Raw genomic sequence first — 19,416 nt, 5'->3', positions numbered from 1 at the left:
CATACTAAGTGTCTAAAAGACAGAGAATTATTATAATATCATTATAATAACGTTGTATAATAATCAAAGATAAATAACGAAGAGATTATTAAGAAATAGTTAAAAATGCACAGCTACGCGAATAAATAAATAAATAAAACATCAACATGACAGGGGTAAAATACAGACGTAAATAAAATCATCAGTTTTGCAAAAAAAAAAAAAAAAAATACGCAGACACTATTTATATATTTTTTTTATACACACTACCTTTTAAAATTTTGGACACACAGTCTAATGGTAATTCCATGGTTTTGATGTTTATTTCTTTCTACATTGTAAAATCTATTATTGAACTAGAATGCAGAAAATAAATCCAAACTGACGTATATAAACTTTTAACCGCTACTATAGAGAGAGGCAGATTAGGCTAATTTCAATAGTGTGTGTGTGTGTGTGTGTGTGTGTGTGCCCCGCGATGGATTGCCAAACCCCGTCCAGGGTGTACCCTGCCCAAGTCTACGGGGATGGGAAACAACCACCCACCATCACAAATACACACACACACACACACACACACACGCAACCCTATACAGGATGGAAGATGAATGAATGAATGAATGAATGCTAACTTACCTTTGTATTTTTAAGAATACAACAATAACTATAACTGAATTAACTTTAATTAAATTCCAAATTAAATATTTTCCCAGGTTCCGTTTATTAGTAAACGGTTCTGGAATGGATACGTCTGCACTTTTGGACGTATCGTACGTCATTACGTCTTAGTGCGTCACTGCGGAAGTTCAGGGTTGAGGCTTGAGTCGAGACGTTGGAAGAGCACTGTAGCTTATTAGCTGTCAGAACGGCTAAAATATGTCAGGGGAAAGAGATGAAGAAGAAACTGCTCTACCTTGTGTTGTAATAACAAGTTGTGACCCGGGGTTTAAGGAAGAGGAGCTTGTCAGGCGTAAGTGAACGAGAAGAAACCCGGCTAGCAGTCCGGTTTGGTGTTTAGCGAACAGAACCGAGTGGGGTTAATCACTACTGTGCTACTAAAATGAAGCTAGCTAGCTAACATGCTTAGCTGTTTCGGACACACAATCTACCGTAAAGGAAACACAAATAAGACAATATGTTAAGTCGAGTTTTGTGTTTCCTTTATGGTAGTCCACAATATTTTTTCCTCTGTGTGTGTCACAGTAAACAGCAACGTCGCAGCGGTCTGTGATTGATCTCAGACAATTAGTCAGGATTATTATTAGATTAATATTATTATGTTAGATATGTATTAAAAAATTTTCCCTTATCTACAGAGAGTTAAAAACCAAACGTTGCTTGGCTTCTCGACTGATGTGGGTGTGTGTTTACTGTACAAACAGGTGACTGGTGCATTAGAGGTGTTATCCCAGTCTTGTGTTGGAGTTTAGGGGAAATCTGGCTTCTTAAACATTACAGGATATAATTTTACTGTATATTCACAAATTTACAGTTCATTAACACACACGAATTTGTTGCTAACCTTTCAGGGCTGTATGAAGTGCAGCCTAATGGCCAGCAGTAGGCAGTGTTTAACTACTGATTGCTTTTTCAAACTCATCACTGGAAATGCATGCGCACACAGTCAGCTGACATTAACCCTCAGTAGTGCTTCTGAAACTGTATGTTCCTTATTGATTAATCCAGACTTTTGTTTGCTTATGTTCAGAGATCCTGGGCTCGTCGTCATTACCAAAACCCACTAAAAAGGAGGATGTTGTGGTTTGGTATCCCTGGACAATCAACAACAAATACTACACAGCAAATGTCAGTCTTTGTGTTGTGCCAAGTTCATTCAGCATGAATTCAGAAGTAGCCCAAGCCACACAGGCTTTCATTGTCTACTTTGACAGTAAAACTGTGAGTGATAAATTCAAATTTTCAGTCATCAAGTTAGAATTCCTGGATTCTTTTACCCTCTGACTTTCTCTACATTACAGAAAGATGGCCTTGCTGCTGTCACTCCATGGGTAGCACTGGTGGAGGAACTGGCTCCTGAGGTGCTCATCTTGGTGTGTGACCATGTTTGTGAAAATGGTGAGTGCTTTCATTGGGACTTAATTTTTGTGAACCTCGGATGGTTATTCCAGTTTGGCCTGTTTTTTTTTTTTTTTTTTTTCACAGATTAAGAGTTTTTAAATATTGCAGTGAAGTATGAAAATTATCAGCTCACGGCTTCGCAAGAGTCATCAGCTACCTGTTAATTCATACATGATAAGTCGGCTGTGTTCCTGCATGGAAAGCACCGAGCATAATGTGTGGCACTAGTTTTAGGAAGTGTATATTAGTTAAAACAGGATAAATGTACAGAGTGGCCTAAATATCAGGTTAACAAGCAAATGCTGTATGATTTAGCAGCAACCCTTCTCTGTTAAGAGTCCTGTTCTGCATACATAAGAATGGGAGTGAGATATTAATGATCTTCTATAGTTAGTTTCAAAGCCATTTTTTGCTTGAAATTTGAATAAAATTAATGTTACATATAAGGGAAAATGCCTATACACATCCTACAGCCATAACATTACAGTGCAAAACATTGTTCCCAGTATTATTTAGGTTCCCCTTATGCTATGCTTATGGTATGGTGTCTTGCATCAAGATGTTGGCAGCATATCTTTCGGGTGGTGTGGGTTGCAGGGTGGGGCCTCCATGGATCGTGCTTGTTTGTCTGGCACATCCCATGAGTGCTCATTTGAGTTAAGAGGCCGGATCGGTGGCCTTGGGCTTTTTCCCTGCTGGGCCCTGTCTGGGTATTCTGATGCCTTTCTGTCATGGCCAGCATTTACTTTTTTGGCAATTTGCGCTGCATTGGCCTTTCCATGGGATATGACCAGACGGGCTGGCTTTTGTTTCCCCATGGGCAAGGGAGGGTGAGCCTTGTATGCTCATGATCCTGTCAATGGTTTACTGGTATAGAATTAATATTTAGTGTTATTGTTATGGCTGATCTTTTGTAGTATGGGAAGGTTTTAACATCCAGTTATGTAGTACACAACAGTTAAATACATAAACATGGCACGATTTAATAAAAATTAGCAAAATTAAATATATGTAATGTGAGCATGAAGATGCTGTATGGATTTCTTATCTTTTTTTGGGTGCACTTTTTGTTGTATAACAGTAGTTACAGTATTATCAGCTCCCTTTAAATTAATGTTTTGAGATTGTGGATTACAACCACTCTTTACAGTATGTTTCATGTATCAGGCGCTTTTCTACGCAGGCATGTTCAGTTTTCTTCTCTCTTAAACAATTCAATCCAATAGTGTGCATTTTTTGTTTGAAGTGATGTTTGGTGCTGCATTTTGTGGGTCTTGCTCACAATGAGTTTTTTTCATTAAACATTTTGTTGTTGTGTCTAAATAACTGATTTTGCAACTTGACCCTCTAAAAGATTCAACTAAGTGAACTGCATTTATACTAACAAATAATCAGTGGTTAAAGATGCACTTTTGCTATATTCAGTAATTATATAAAGCTGCTAATGAGCATAGGTATATGTAATAAAGTGGACATTATTATTAATTTGATGTATCCTGCTATTGGCTTTTTGTGACTGTTGTTACAGGTGTAAACAGACAAGAAGCTCAGCAGTGGTGCCTGGCTCATGCCTTTGAACTGGTAGAGCTCAACCCCGAGGAGCTGCCTGATGAAGATGGTGAGACACATGAAATATGTGCAGTGTGTACAACAGGGTTTTTCAAATCCAGTCCTGGAGGGTCAGTGTACAACACAGCCTGGTGATTATTTTGCTCAAACACAGCTGATTCAAATAATCTGTTCCATTACCTGCTCCAGTGGATGTGTTTAGGTGTTGATAAATTATTAACTGTGCTGGACACTGACCCTCTAGTACTGGAGCTAAAAAACCCTGGTGTACAGTATACACTATATTTATTTATTTATAAATGAGTTTTGCCATGATTTTTTTGTTTGGCTGGCTTACACATTTAAGATGTGCTTAAATGTGTTTATTATATTTCCTTTTTCACTACATGGAAATGGATTTAAACAGTCTATATTCATAAATTTTGGAAATAATATTTGTTGTTTGTGTTGATTATGCTTTAGATGACTTTCCAGAGTCCACAGGAGTGAAGAGAATTGTTCAGGCTCTTGATGCAAATGTGTGGTCCACTGTTGAGATGAAGGATGGTAAAGATATATTTATATTTAAACACTTAGATTAAATAATAAATAAATAAAAATATATAGATATATGCATGACTGTTCAGTCATTCTAAAGACTTTTACATCAGGTCATTTTTTTTTCTTTTTCCTAGAACACAACCAGGGATTCGGTCTAATGAGCAGTTTGGTTGCTTCCCGTCACAACAACCCACGATCTATAGAAACGCAGGTCAGACTCCACCTCTAAATCAATTCATAAAGCATTTTATGTGTACATTTTTAAATGAAATAGTATTTAGCTCATTAGGGGACAAATTTAGATACATTTTTGAAGTCTTTAAAAGAAGCGGGGTAAAATTTGGGGATATTATGGTCTTTGGAACAATTAATACATTTTAGCCGTATTGTTTGTAAGAACGTTAAAAAATAAATTCGTTATTTAGAAAAAAAATCTAATGATACTACTTCTTAGCAAGTCATAGACACAGTGCTGATTTTTGAAAGTTGAAGCTGAGGTTTAACTTAAATAGAAAGTGTTCTGGATAAATATTTATACAGAACAGAATATTTATATACTTCTTTCTTGTATTTGTTTCAGTGCCAGTCTAACAGTGCAGATGAGAGCACAGAAGGACAGAAGACCGGAAACTCTCAGAACAGTACAGAGGAAGTGGACTCAATAGTAGGTGAGAGCATGCAAAGTTTCTATCACTACACAAGCCACTGGTATGCAGGACCACAGTTCAGAGAAAGAGAGATATTTATTGCTTTTTGTAACATAGACCCGATGACTGACATGGACATTCAGGAGTTGGCCAACCTCACAGCTGGAGATGCAGATGTGGACAACTTTGAGCGTCTTTTTACTAAACTGAAGGAGATGAAGGGTGGGGCATGAAGTTTCTCACTTATAGTTTCTTTTCTTTCAACAAACTTAAATCAAAGGTTCCAGTGTAGATAACCAGTTTCTTTCTTTTTGCTACAGACAAAGCTTCTTCATTGCCACACGAGCAAAGGAAGGTGCATGCAGAAAAGGTGAGGTGCATTGATCGATATACTTCTCAACCAGCATAAATTCCTGAAAGATTTTTCACTGAAGTTGTGTTGATTCACATCTATTAGGTAGCGAAGGCATTTTGGATGGCAATCGGCGGGGACCAAGACGAGATTGACGGTTTGTCTTCGGGGGAGGAAAGCTAAAACTGAATTTCATTATCCAGCACCAGTCTGTTACCCATAATTCTCCAACACTGCCATGTGATTGGCAGGCTGACTCTTGGGTACTGGGCTGTGGCATCAAGAAATATGTGTGGGCAAGTTGGGATGAGGGAGAGGCAGAGAGGTTTCTTATGATATGCTGACTATTCCCCTCTCTCCAACACCAGCACCTCAGTAAGAGTGTACACAGTGACTTTTAAACACTGTAATCTAAGTTGGAGGGGAAAGGGTTACAGCAGCCAAGAGATTACCCAGAATTACTCTGGAGTGGGCCTAAACAAAGATCTGTAAGATAAGCCCCATACAGCATTGCCCTAGAAGAGCGTGTTATGTGTGTGTACAAACTCTCTTCTTGAATATGGAAGGTGTGTACTAGTTGTTTTTGTACCATGTTGTCCATAATTTTGTCCAAGAATAGAAAAGGCCATAATTATGGACAAAGCGATGTGGTGGGTTGTTTGGCCCTTCGAAAAAATATCCTTTGCAGTTTTATAGTCACAATCTGACCAAGCCATAATATTAATAACTAACATTTATGACATAAAATCATCTTCATTAAATTGTCTTTGCCTCTTTAAAATGTGTGAGATGTGTAGAACAGAAAATGTTTAAAGAGAGAGGGATCCCCACATCCAAGATGCTCTAAGACAACATGAATCCAGTTTAAAATACATTTTTTATTACAAATGTTTTAATAACAAAATGAAGCAATATAACATTATATATAACAGCTTAAACATATAATGTAAGGAAAATCTATGTAGGTAAAGTAACAGAAATGAAGCGCATTTAAGGAAAACAGGAACTAAGCAACATCTGAAAAATATATAAGATGTAATTATTAAAAATTGAAACCACAGAACAAACGGAGATTTACATTTGCCTCACATAATGAGTGTATGGATAAGTACATGATCCTACAAAGCAGTATTTCAATTTGAAAAAAAATTCAAGACAAGAATCATGACCCTATATGGACACTGCTGACACTGTCACAGGAGGAGATCCAGCAGGGTCGACAGCACTGGATGCACGGTTTAGGGTTCTATATTAAGGGAAGATCAAACCACAGGGATCGACAGCTCTGTAAATGCAGTTCCTTATGACTTCATTGATAACACACTCATTTTTCCTAAGCAAGACGTAAGCGCAATATTGCAACAAGTAATTGCCCAAGCCATCAGCAGGAGACAGCTGCAGTCTAAAGCCTACACTACAAGTGCAACTGATGATCATTGTTGAAAATTGTTGGAAAACGCTAAAGTCAGGGTGGTTATAGAATTATAATCTATAGAGTACATCTAAGAAAATATGCCCATCTTGCTGGTAGGACCTGGATTAAAAAAAAATAATAATACAGCCATGAGAACAGAACCTCCCATGTGAGAATTTAAACTCGGTAGGAAATAGGTGAGCATGTATCAGGAGCTGCCGGCAGTGTTTTCCTCACCCTGACATTCTCTTAAAAATATATTTGTAATTTACAATAGATTATCTATTTTCTTTTACACAATTATAATTGGCTGTGAGACAGATTTAAAAATAAATATTTGCCATATCCAATCGTATATCATGACCGAATTAAGTGAACATTACTGCGGTGTACCCATAGATGTCAAAGTCCATCTATAGTGTGAACAAGCTATGTCTTGAATATCTTGTGATGAAGATAGCACAGGCAGGATTGGCCTTTTCTCATCTCTCTCTCTCTATATATATATATATATATATATATATATAAAGAACAAGACTAAAAACAATAATAGGCAACAATCTTGAATCCGCACACTAATAAATGCATGATAAACACAGGTAATCAATCTAACGCACTCAGGTTCCCCTGGTTCTCTGATACTACACATACTGCCTTGAAGCTGTAGCTGCTACATGCAATGTTTCTTAATTTATCAGACATTCAGTGTCTAATCATTTTAGTAAAGCTGAGGACAAGTAGACAAGCAAAAATCATGCAGTGTAGAAAACAAAAAGTAAAGTGGGTCTTTTTAAAGCCTCTGACACTCATTGACAGCAAACATACACTGTTGCACTCCCGTCTGGGTATTATGAAAAAATTATGAATTAGAATTTTTTTTATGCAGAATGCTTTTTTAATACGTATTAAAACAATAGTTATGAGAATGGCAAACCCCTAATTTCCAGTGTTAAAGTGATTTTTTTTTTTTTTTACTCTCTGATAGAGTAGCAAAGACAAGTGCTTAACATTAAGGTTGTGCTACATGGGACTAAGCACCATAAAAATGCACCATTTTCAGTATTTATAATACAAAACACACACTGGGGGCTTGTAACTTTATAACTAAGGGCTGTCAAAGTTAACGCATAGTTAAATGATGCACATTTTTGGGACATCACATTTTTATTTATTCCTTTGAGCCATGTGGTAAACGGCACTGCAGCTTGCTATGGAGAACGACTGAGAAAGCTGTAACTGTTCTTTTAAAGCAGTCTACTGAACCATGGTGAGTAACCTTATTTACTTTTAGCTTAGTATAATGTTGATGAAAATCAGAAACTGCTCACATGCTCTGAAGATGAAGAAAGTGGAACGTGGGCTCTATGCCAAAGCATGTGCCGACTATTTATTGGACGTAGTAAAACAGCAGCACATTTTAAATATGATTTACCGCACAAAACATAACTGCAGCTGGGAGACATCTGCCTCTATTGGACAACACATTTGATAAATTCCTTACCAAATCCTGGATGTTTTGTTAAGAACTACAAAAACAGTTAATCCAATGTTCCCCAACTTGTACAGCAATGAGTTGTAAATGTAAAAACCTTTAAGATAATATTGACGCAAAAAAAGTGTTATACTGATTTATACCTGCTGGATATTTTTCCTGGAACCAGTGTCAAATTGTATCATCTGAATAACATGGTATCGCATAAACACCAAGTCAAGCTCCAAGTCACAACATAAATCTTAAATATATCTTTCAGACGTCACATCTTGTATCAAGATGTGATTTTTTTTATCATATTAAAGAGACAGCGATATTTAGTTTTCATACTACAAGAAGAAGAAGAAAAAAAAAAAAAACACTAACCAGGCTAACAGCATTGAACCATCCTATAAATTGTGCTAAACTGCTCACTACGTTACCTAATATGGCGTGTAAGCACCAACACACCATAACAGCAGTACCTAGCTACTGTTCATTTTAAAACAGCCAAAAGCTAGGGTTATAGTTGCACAGCCGCTTGAATTAAGGCCGTGGAGATGCAGTACTAACCCTCTTGAGGTTAAGGGCCTATGAAATTGCCAGCACAGCAAACTGTTTGGCCTGAGAGAAATTCAGATAGTTTCCTCAAATTACAGTGTTGCAGCCTTTCAAGTACTGCAAGCTTTATATATGTGATTGATAATAAAAATCTACTTCACCAGTTATTTATCCATATCCATCTTCAATGAATATGAAGTGTTTAAACTCTGTAAGGTTTAATACCTAATTTTTAAGCCAAGCTTAAAATTAAATGTAAAAAAAAAAAAAAAAAACAGCCAAAATATATAATCTATCTTTGTATGACCAAAACAAATCTACATGTCATGCACAGCTATACAAGCCATGCTGTATAGCTATCAGCAATAGAAAGTGCTCAAAACTGTGTGTGGAAATCACTGGACTGACAAGCAGTGGAGTGACACTAAAAGGAAACACTTGAGAGGACATTTATGTCTGTCTGCTTGTCTCTCTGTCCAGCCTTCTCATATTTTCTTGGTTAGTATGCAGGCACTCGGTTCCTGGTTGTGAAGCCTGTGGTGCTGGGTCTCCTATGACACACTGGAGCAGCGGATGCTAGGTGAGCCCATCTGGGTGAGCACCTTGTCCAACCATTGCAGGGGGCCGTTTAAGTGTAGCTCAATCCAACAAGGGGTGCTGGTTACAGTCTGGCGCCTACAAAAGGGAAACAGAGTAAGCATGCGTTTTATGGTTCTTACACAAAAAACTTTTAATTGATTAAGAAAAGGTTTCTTCCGAGTACACCGGTTTTCTCACACATTCTAAAAACATGTAGGTTAGGTTAATTGATGTTCCCAAATTGCACATAGTGTGTGATTTTGTGTTTGTGTTTGTGTCCTACGATGGATTGGCACCCTGTCCAGGGTGTACCCTATTTCATGCCCTAAATCTCCTGGGATAGGCTCCAGGCTCCCCGCAACCCTGAATACAGGATAAAGTGGTATAGAGGATAAGTGAGTAATTAAGAAAATGGATCATATCCATATAATAGCAGCCTGTTTTTCCAGCAGTGCACTGACGATTTGCCAATAATTACCACTGTTAACATATTAATGGTTGATCCCAAACTTTTGAAACGTTTGTAGTTCCATTTAAATGTAAAATTCTGCCTCCCCCCTCCACATTAATCACGTTTTCACATTAGGTGCAATTAATGGGTTGCCGTGGCCAGAAACGATTGCTCCCCCCTTTTCTTGCTTAACAGCGTTTACATTATTTTTGCTCCCTGTTCTATGATACACAGCAGATGGCAGTATGCACCTAGTTGGTTTGTGAGCCAGCATCATACACAAGAGAAGAAGAGACTTTTGTGCTACGCCTAATATTTATTTTTTTTTCGGAAGGAAATGTCAAGAGCAATGCTCCTGTGCCTTCCTAGTATGTAGGTCAGAGAATGGAGATTTCAGGGAGACTGACAGAACTGATAATGTCGCATTTTAACAGCGATCTACTTTCATGCTCAGGTATGCCTCGCATCCATATTGGATTTGATCCTTAGCCGTGTACACTGTGCAATGCCCGAGACTACATCTTCATGCAGACTTGGGCACGGTTCCTAGGCCTGGAACGATCGTCTTCCCTTGGATCAAAATTAACTAGAGTTTGGGGTCAGGTGCTCACGGAAACAATCCTGGGCAGTAATGTGAATGTGTTAATCAAGAGTATTAACACATTCTCTCATTAGCCTAGAGGTCGGCAACTTGCGGCTCTCTGTGGCTTTGGAAAATTAATACGGAGTAGTTAATGTAAATGTATCTTATGTTAGTTGGTCAGTTTTATTTTATGTAAATCTAAGTTTAAAGATTACAGTGTTCTTGTAATGTTAAAATAAAGCATGTTTAATTTTTGCTGCTTCAAAATATGCGTCACAGCCGCGGATGTACAACACTCTCCGGCACGCGATTTATTGAGCTTTTCAATCCCCGGTTTTATTCAGAGTAACCGCTGACTGCATGCTGCAGTACGGCACACAGAAGCATCTTACCATATAAAACATCACTGTTTGTGACTGATATGTACCAGCTTTCTCTACAGTACACCCTTTATCACTTAATACCTTCTACACCCTCACAACCACCAACTGCATTCTTCCCCGGTTAGACAAGGCTCTCCTGCTGCTTCGTTCCCTCTCTTTTCAGTGAGAACATCCCTCAGTGAATCACAATGACATTTCAAGTGATGCCAATGGCTGACAAACTTAACACTTCCTCTGTGTTGCATGTGGATATATCTTGGTTCCATCTGCACAACATAAACCAGTCCAAACCACACCACAATCATAAATGTATAAAAGGGGTAGAGTTTTAACCTCTGCCGTTTAAATGTTCTCAGCAGAAAATATACATGTTGAGAGATAAGAGAGTGGATTGTAAAGTCGAGGGTAAGTCAGTCAAAGTCTATGAGACTATGTATGTGTTATAGGTTAAAGTAAGAACATATAAGATTAGGAGTGTGCGTTTCTTATTCAAGGTGGGAGAGTGAGATGGATAAACATGCTTTTTTTATAATGAAGGCTGTAAATTAAGAGCTCAGTACTGATCTCTGGCAATGACCACACACGTTTTGTGAGTCACACCTTACGCAATCGCCTCAGCTATGACCTCGGTGACCTCGGGTGTGATGCACAACGAGGAGGAGCTGGAAAGATTTCACAAGAGATTCATCTGACAAGTCTCTCCTTCCTGTTGATGTGCCTGCTGAGCCTTTATACCCATTTACTGTTGATTGTTTTTTCTTATTGCCTGTCTTGGGGTGTGTGTGTGCACACTCATGTTTACCTGTATTCTGCTCCCCAGCCTTTGACGAAGCTCATACGAATTGTGCACATGCGGGTCAACTGGTACACAGCCTCAAACCCCTGATTCACAGACTGAGCCAACAGAGCTGCAAACTCCTGGTTATTGAAGATCTTTAGATTACAGCCTGAAAGGAAAAGTACACACACACACACACAATCTGAACATGCAAGAATGATTCATCAAGGACATGCAGACAAGAGTGTATGCCATCAATCAGAGCTTGTTGACACAAGAAGTGCTGTGTGTTTTGTTTGTACTTGACTAACCTGGAGGAATCTTACACACGGTGGCAGGGTGCCAGCCATAGCGCTGGTTGCAATTAGGACTCTGAACAAAGATGGCACTGTCACTCAGACACTCTGCAAACACTTCACCACCTATGTAGTACAACCGCACTCCCCGACCTTAGCAGAAGAGAGTGAAAAATGATAGTCAAGTATATAAACAGCTAGTGTTGGGTATTGAAACCAAAAATCGCCAACAGAGGTGTTCATTTTGAGGTGTCGTACCGATATGTCTGCGCGTGAGCTCCACAGCGGTGTTGCGGTTCACATTGGACAGCAAGCCCAGGCAGAATCTCTCAGCATTGGATGGATCAGTGAAGCCATCCACAGTGAGAGAGGGCTGTGAGGCATGGAATATCTCCCCTACCCGCTGGTTCAGCTCATAGTACGAGATGGAGCACCAGAACGCTGACTCACAATATGTTACAGGTTGCAGGTCTAAGAGTGTCATCCAGGATGGAATTAAACAAATAAAAAGTCATTTCAAAAACCTAAATATGTACTTTTGTGCATTTTTATAAGTGAATATTCAGGCATGATACAATATACACCAGGTACGGTGAACACTGATATGTTAGGAAATTAGCAAAATAAATCAAAACAGAGGGTAAATAATGTAGGACATCAGAGTTATTTCATAAAAACTGCAAATTAATACTGCAACTACATTATCATAAAATTTGATAAAATTAAATAACTGATACAGTTTGACTTTAACATGGTTACAAAGTGCATTGAATAATTTTGAATCCATATGGAACAGACTGAAAAGATACTTAAGAGTTGTATTAAAATATTCTAATTAACAGATCTTGGGATTTGTCCAATTTGTCGATAATTTTAATCAACAAAGGCATTCCATGAGTGCTGATTATGACAGCATATATACAGCTTATATACAGCAGAGTATAACATAACTGGAATAGTTATCTATATGCATCACTCTGCTTCACGGGCGTTCTATTCAGAGGTATCTTGCCCATAAGAGTGCTTTATTAATTTTTTTAGATTAGATTTCTGCAGAAACTGTTAAATTATTATTATTATTTTTATTTTTTTTGCAGTAGGTCCTACCAATATCCTTTTTAAGCCAAACCCACTTTCCTGCATCGAACTTTGAATGGTGCACACAAACACAACTGCGATCATCCAAACTGCAATGTGAGGTATAAATAACCAATCTACGCTCATGACATGACAATAAATGTGTAAATTACTAACAGCTCCAGAAGTTCTGAGTTAAAGTGACATCACCTGTTGACTATTAAGTAATTAACACTAGTGTAAATGTTAAATTGTTGCCCTTTGCTATCATTAACATATTTTATATTATAAATATTTTATAATTTTGTCAAAATTTTAGAGGACATTGCCCTGTTATAGTGATTTTTAGTACAATAGTACTCGCTCCTATGTTACATTGCTTAAGTAATTGCTTCTTCTTTTTAATTAACAAATTTATTGTTTATTTTGTGTCTTTTTACATGCAAAACACAGATAATGTGATGCCTCGTGACTAATGCGTAAGAGGAAATGTTATCTTTCGACTTGTATACAATTATGTCTGGCAATGAGGTCAGAACAGGGGTGGGAGTGTTCTTTAAATTTCTTTCTTTCTGGAATTTTACCCTAATGTCACACTAAGGCTACACTTTTCATGGAGTGACCCATCATCATCACATTACCTTGGCTGCCTTTCAACACAGAAGGGAAAGAAACAAACACTCCTTTCATATGAGGTTTCCACTTAGGGCAAAGAGGCAAAGCTTTGTACAGAATGACCTCATGACTACTGTCCCTTATGTGCTCTTAACCCACCCACACAACAGTTTGAAATAATAATAAAAAAAACTAATATCAAGGACTCTTTTACAATGTTCCAGTTTTCTGGAACATTTTTAGAAATATATTTTTTTAGAAAATTCCAGTTTTAGAAAACAACCTTCTCAGATGTCACCTTCCATCAGTAACAAACAATTAAGAATCCAAGCAGGAATATTCTTTTCGGTTACCACATTTCCTTCACATGGTCATTGCCCAATATACAAATAAACCCGACAGCACCACTGATATGTTAACTATGACCCACAAACAGTCACTATGAGTTGTGGCTTCCACCCAAAGTTCAGCTCCTGTAGCTGTTTTCAAGTACGTTAAACTGTGACTCATCTCCAGCTAGTTGTAGAAGCTGAATGTTAGTTCCAATGTAAGTCAGGGTATAAAGTCTGTCCTGAACTACGCACTGAGAGAAGTTTAAAAAAAATCTAACAACCCAGACAGTTAGGGACCTCCTAACTGGCAAAGTGTAAAGTCAATTTCATTTAAAACTGTCATATAAAATTATAAAATGTTAGCATTACCAGGCAATGTCTATAGGCGCTTTTACATTGCATGACTTTTATTTTTCTTAGATGACTACTCGTCAAGGTGAATAAGCAGAGTCCAGTATTGTTTTTGGCTGAAAACTAAAACAGAATGCAGACATGTCCAGAATGAAAGAAAATGACTACATTCTCCTTAATCAATCAGTGTGAGATAGGATATCATGTAGGGAACTGCGTTATGCCTGCATTTGTCTATATTGGCTTTTCGATTGTAAAGGCCATGATTTGATAGGCCATCGGTAAGCGTGTACAGTGTAGTGCTACCTACCAGGAAATATATCTATAATTAAGAAAACATTCAGCAATGAGACTCCCTTAACATTAATCATACTTTAACCATCGATATATAAATAACATCCAACTGAATGGTTGTACTTCATAATTAAAAATATTTCTCACATGAACAAACTGATGTCTCCTTACAAAATCACAAGAAACCAAAATTCATTAACAGCCAAGACAACAACACCTCAAAGAGAATTACTGTTTTTTTTTGCCATCTACATGAAGTCGGTGTAATTCAATGGCAAGTCCTCAGGAATGCAAAGGTGCAATTTCACTCCCAATAATCACATTGTAAAGGCCCTGGTGCCCACAAACACATACAACCATTGTGGAGATAAAATAAAACAGATAATACATATTAGTCCAGTGATCCACAAGTGGAAGGAGACATTCTCTACAGAGCTTTTTGGCTTGTAGATTTTTCACCTTTTGGCAGCCTGATCAAATTTCGTTCTTTTTTTTCTCCCAAGCTGGTGCTCCTTACCTGGGTTGCTGCTTGCAGGAGAAACAGGGTTTGGTGACAAGTTTGGAGAACCTGCAACAGAAATATGGTAGAATTAATCAACGTAAGTTCACCGTTTCCCACATAGAGTATACATGGATCGGCTGCTCAAGTATACAAACAGCCCCCCAAGTACATTTGCGAATTCTTTTTTTTTTTTTTTTTTTTTTTGTCTGGTTGAATGATATAATTCGCAATCAATTAACTAGTAGTGGACCATTCGCTCTCTCACTAGAAGAATAAACAGATACAGGAGCTGTTGGGGAATATGGGCATAGCGTTGCAAAATGTAGAACTCACAGAAAATGGCTATTATTGTTAGCCACAGGAACATATTCAAAGAAAGCATAAAACCAGATTTTATGAATCTGTCCGATTTCCTTTTTATTTTTGCTCATTCCTGTGTGAATATTTGGTTAAAATGAAATACAATTCAGTTAATCATAATGCTTAGTTTGTGCTGAAATAGATGTCACTTTGTATTGCACAATCCTGAGCTTTGGGGTTAAGGAATACAGTGCCATGTGTATGAAGAGGGAACTTTGTAGGTTTGATCTCTGAAATGTGAAATTAATAGAAATATCAAATAATTAACAAACATCATTTTTTAAAATCTATTGTAGCTTTTGTGTTGATGGTTAAATGTCTGCCCCTTCCGCTGTATATTTCAGAGTTCTAATCTAATCGAACAGTCTTATTACCTTAACATATGGCAAAGGGAAATGAAGCTGACCTGTGTCCATGCTGCGATTTTGCTGATCATTGCTTTCACCATCTTCACTAAGATACCCTGGAGGTGGGGTCTCTGAAATAAAGGCAAAGTACATGTTCAACACCATTATACGCATCCAGCACCAAATATCTTTACTATTATAAACATATAAAAAAAAAATCTTAATACTCATTTAGTGAAATAAATAACAAAAAATAAATCGATATATTTGTAAAAATATATTAAGGTCCTGTAGGTTCCATTTTCACAGAAATTTAGGAAATTCACACATGAACATGAGATTTTTTTTTCACGCATTTGAGGAATTTGTGCAATTTAAGGAAAATGCTGTGTAGAGCTGGACTGATTTCATAGTAAAAAAAAAATAGTTGTAAAACCGTTGTAGCGGTTGAGTGGTTGGTCTACCTGTTCCCAAAATCTAGACTGATAAATGTGTACGTTTATTTAGGACTACAAAAATATTCTATTTAAGTAAATCTAAGTAAGTTCTTAGTTTCATACTGTAGGCATTTCAGAAATTTGTAATATAGCGGGTAACCACTTTAGGATTGCACAACCCAATATACATTTCCTCTACACATTTGAAACAAAATGACTTTAATGCAACTGCTGGTTTTCTCACAGTCAAGATACTATTGACTCAGGGTCAGTTTAAGTTCATTCTGTAACGCAATTTTCTGAACACACGTAACAATCTGGTGTTCATTTTGTGCAGTTTAGAAAATGTATGCAAATGTGTCAAATATTAAATTAAATAATAATAAAAATATTCCTGCCAAACTGGCAGTGCTAGAGCTTGAACCTATGATCTTCTAATTAGTAACCATGAAACTTAACTGCCTAAACCACCATGATGGATTTTTAATGGTCTTTGGATTTTCCCCCCAGTTTGATAATTTTCCCGGCTCCCACCCACCAGGCAGCTTTACCCAGAAAATAGTGGCCTAACAGGGAGGGTGAAGATTAATATCTGCTTCCTCTTCAGGATGTGAAGTCAGTCAACATATTCGTTTTGAAATGGCACTCACGTTGTATCTAGGGTTGGGTACCAAAATCGGTACCTGTATAATCGGAACATGGCACAGTTCCCTATGCTCCCAGTCATGCTTAGGAGGGCTTCTTCAGGAATTAGACTTGGCATCACTTGACAGTCCAGAGTCCTTTTATTAAGTCCTTTATTAATCCCAAAGGAAAACTGTAATATTTTCACATATCCCAGTAAAGAGGCTGAGGTCAGAACGCAGCGCAGATAGGATACAGTGCTCCTGGAGCAGACAGGGTTAAGGGCCTTGCTCAAAGTCTTAACAGTAATGGTGTTGGTGCAAATTGGTACTTGCTGAAGTCTCAAACCCTTATCCAATAAATAACACAGTTGCCTTCAGCCTTAACCATTTGAGTCACCACTTATGTCAATATTTTTATAAACCATTTAAAATCCCGACACTGTTGTTAAAGATGGATAAAATAGCTTAATCTCCTGCTAAACATTTAGGAGACATATTAATAAAATAGTTTCTTAATAAAAATAAATATTTGGAGGTAAATTTCTTATCTTATTTAAAATTTATTAAGCAACTGGTATTTGTTAATCTTCGTTACTTAACTCAGTTTGTTTGACCTGCCTACACTCATCAGAATTAAACATTTTTATACAATAACAATAAATAAAGTTATAATTAGTAAATAAAGAAAAAAATAAATACCAAAATTAAATAATAAAAAAATTATAAAGTATAAAGGAGCAACAAAATCTCAAAGAAAAAAAAAAATAAGATATTCATTGCTTTCATGAATATATATATGATATTGTAATGATGCAATGAAAATTCTATTAGCATGGGTTTTACATCTATACATCATCATTAATTTATTGTCACTGAAGCATAAGCACTAATTATGTTATGCTGCTAGGTAAAATAATTTTCACCAAATTCTTTACCACTCTTAAGTCTTTATCTGTAGGCTTTGTTTTACTTTATATAGTATTTTATAGTAACAGTAAGTTAGCAACATCAGTAAAAGAAATTATAATGCTGCATTATCCTCAGAGATTTCTGGTTTCTTGACTCTAAGTGTTTATAAACAGACTTACCCTTGAGTCTTATATTTTACTTGTAGATGATTAAATTTTTCAAAATCCACACAACTTCTAATTTAACCCATAGTAAACATGATAGAGCAGCTATTGAAGTTAAATGAGCTAAATGCATTTCATAGTGCTGTGTGAACACTCTGGACATTCAAATTTTAATAGATGCAGTCTAACTTTGTCGTCCGAGCTTTACATCTGACGACCCACTCCCACCTGCATGGACATAAAAACTTCAATTCTGTATCTCATTTAACTTCAATATAATAACCAAATCATTTGCCTCTAAATTATTAAGTTCAAGAGACAAGAATGTACTTATGAGCACACCCTAGAGTGCATGTCTGTATACTATGTGATATTTCTTCCCACTTCGCTCTCACCGGGTATGTAGTTGATCAGAGGCTCTATCCCTGCAGGGAAGTTGGTGTTCTCAGGAATAGAATGGCTGTAGTCATCCAGCGGGGGAAACTCAGCAGGAATATCAGTGTGTCTGGGAACCAGCACCGGAGGTAAAACTAGACAGATACACACATGCCAAAAAAGTGGTGATCAGGGATGAGTCGACAAGACTAATTATAGCGCTCTGAATCATTTGATAAAGTTATCAAAAGCTTTGGAGATCTGCCAAGTCTGCTAAGAGGGCTTACCTGGCGTCTCCACACGCTGGTAATGGTAGGGGTTGACACACACCTCGTCCTTCTTCATGTGGAAAGCAAACTCGCACTGGTCTATAGCACGCAGCTCATGGTGTGACTGGAGGTCAGGCCAGCGCCACAGCCGGCAGTAGATTACATGCGGGAGGCCTTTTCTGTGAGATACCTGCAGACGCCCGTCCAGAGACCTAACAGAGATGGAGCACAACATAATTATAAGTGAACCGAAACCTCCCATGCTCCCGTACTACACTTTGGAGCACCTCACGTACTGTATGACTTTTGAAGCATAGACAGTAATGTTCTAAGTCGACACTGTGATTTTGAAATCATGGCTCTGATCAGGTCTTTGATGTGGCACATAGTTTTTGTAAATATCAAGTCTTTGTTTTGGCTGTGGTTTTTCTTTTTAATCACTTTGCATTTAAAAGTTCTTAAAGTCTGACTTTTCTTATTTTCAGTGTGCTTGACATGAAGCTGACTACATGTGGGTTCATAGAATACAGACTTGTAATGACAGCAATAGAGAACACAAAAAAAATTAACACTGATTTTTTTTTTTAAATGGTTCTTTTTAGAGTCGGTGACAAGTAGGGCTGTGAAAAAATATCGATACATCTAACTATCGCGATAATTTCTTTTACGATAGTGTATCGATAGTCAAACCTCAAGTATCGATCTAAGTTGTGCCAAAAAAACTCCTCCTCCGCTCCAATAGATGTCGCTAACTCGCTATCAACAAAACACTAAGCAGTACGGTATCAGAACAAGTAAGTAAGCAAGACATGAGTAAGCATGGCGGAAAATATAAAAACGCCTCCAGCTTTTAGGGCTGACGTGTGGCTGCACTTCGGTTTCAATACGATACCAGGGAGTACCGAATTAGACAAAACAAATGTCATTTGTAAGCTTTGCAAATCTATCTTAAAATATTCAGGAAACACTACGAACTTGCGTTATCACCTAACAAGACACCACGCAGATGAATTAGCGGCACTGCGACCTCAGCCGAAACCTCTTGATTTAAGGCAAACTACACTGGATAACATCAC

General features: G+C 37.4%; 2 protein-coding genes across 2 annotated transcripts in view; one reads left to right on the top strand and one right to left on the bottom strand.

Annotated features, from left to right (window-relative positions):
- Positions 1-789: 789 nt before the first annotated feature.
- aagab (alpha and gamma adaptin binding protein) lies at positions 790-5,927 on the top strand. The gene is made up of 10 exons (XM_053500056.1): positions 790-949; positions 1,688-1,878; positions 1,959-2,055; positions 3,587-3,676; positions 4,090-4,173; positions 4,302-4,378; positions 4,748-4,835; positions 4,932-5,036; positions 5,135-5,184; positions 5,272-5,927. The coding sequence occupies exons 1-10, from the start codon at positions 856-858 to the stop codon at positions 5,347-5,349; spliced, it is 954 nt and encodes a 317-aa protein (XP_053356031.1). The 5' UTR covers positions 790-855; the 3' UTR covers positions 5,350-5,927.
- A 1,525-nt stretch (positions 5,928-7,452) lies between these two features.
- The window catches only part of smad3b (SMAD family member 3b), a 30,233-nt gene continuing 18,269 nt past the window's right edge, over positions 7,453-19,416 (bottom strand). Inside the window, exons 2-9 of the mRNA XM_053500055.1 lie at positions 18,359-18,552; positions 18,092-18,226; positions 15,620-15,691; positions 14,869-14,919; positions 11,941-12,153; positions 11,698-11,835; positions 11,411-11,555; positions 7,453-9,287 (exon numbers count right to left, since the gene is read on the bottom strand). Coding sequence (XP_053356030.1) covers positions 9,164-9,287; positions 11,411-11,555; positions 11,698-11,835; positions 11,941-12,153; positions 14,869-14,919; positions 15,620-15,691; positions 18,092-18,226; positions 18,359-18,552 — 1,072 coding nt within the window. The 3' untranslated portion in view covers positions 7,453-9,163. The remainder of the gene's footprint in view (positions 9,288-11,410; positions 11,556-11,697; positions 11,836-11,940; positions 12,154-14,868; positions 14,920-15,619; positions 15,692-18,091; positions 18,227-18,358; positions 18,553-19,416) is intronic.

This window comes from Clarias gariepinus, chromosome 7 (assembly GCF_024256425.1).
Source record: "Clarias gariepinus isolate MV-2021 ecotype Netherlands chromosome 7, CGAR_prim_01v2, whole genome shotgun sequence".
Taxonomy (NCBI): domain Eukaryota; kingdom Metazoa; phylum Chordata; class Actinopteri; order Siluriformes; family Clariidae; genus Clarias; species Clarias gariepinus.
The sequence above is the reverse complement of the archived record's forward strand: the minus strand, read 5'-3'. Positions and strand labels throughout refer to the sequence as shown.

Excerpts from the sequence above, each read along its gene's own strand:
- aagab (XM_053500056.1), top strand. The coding sequence starts at position 856 with ATGTCAGGGGAAAGAGATGAAGAAGAAACTGCTCTACCTTGTGTTGTA. Across the intron at positions 1,879-1,958 it reads TCTACTTTGACAGTAAAACT|AAAGATGGCCTTGCTGCTGT; the intron begins GTGAGTGATAAA and ends TCTACATTACAG. Across the intron at positions 3,677-4,089 it reads GGAGCTGCCTGATGAAGATG|ATGACTTTCCAGAGTCCACA; the intron begins GTGAGACACATG and ends ATTATGCTTTAG.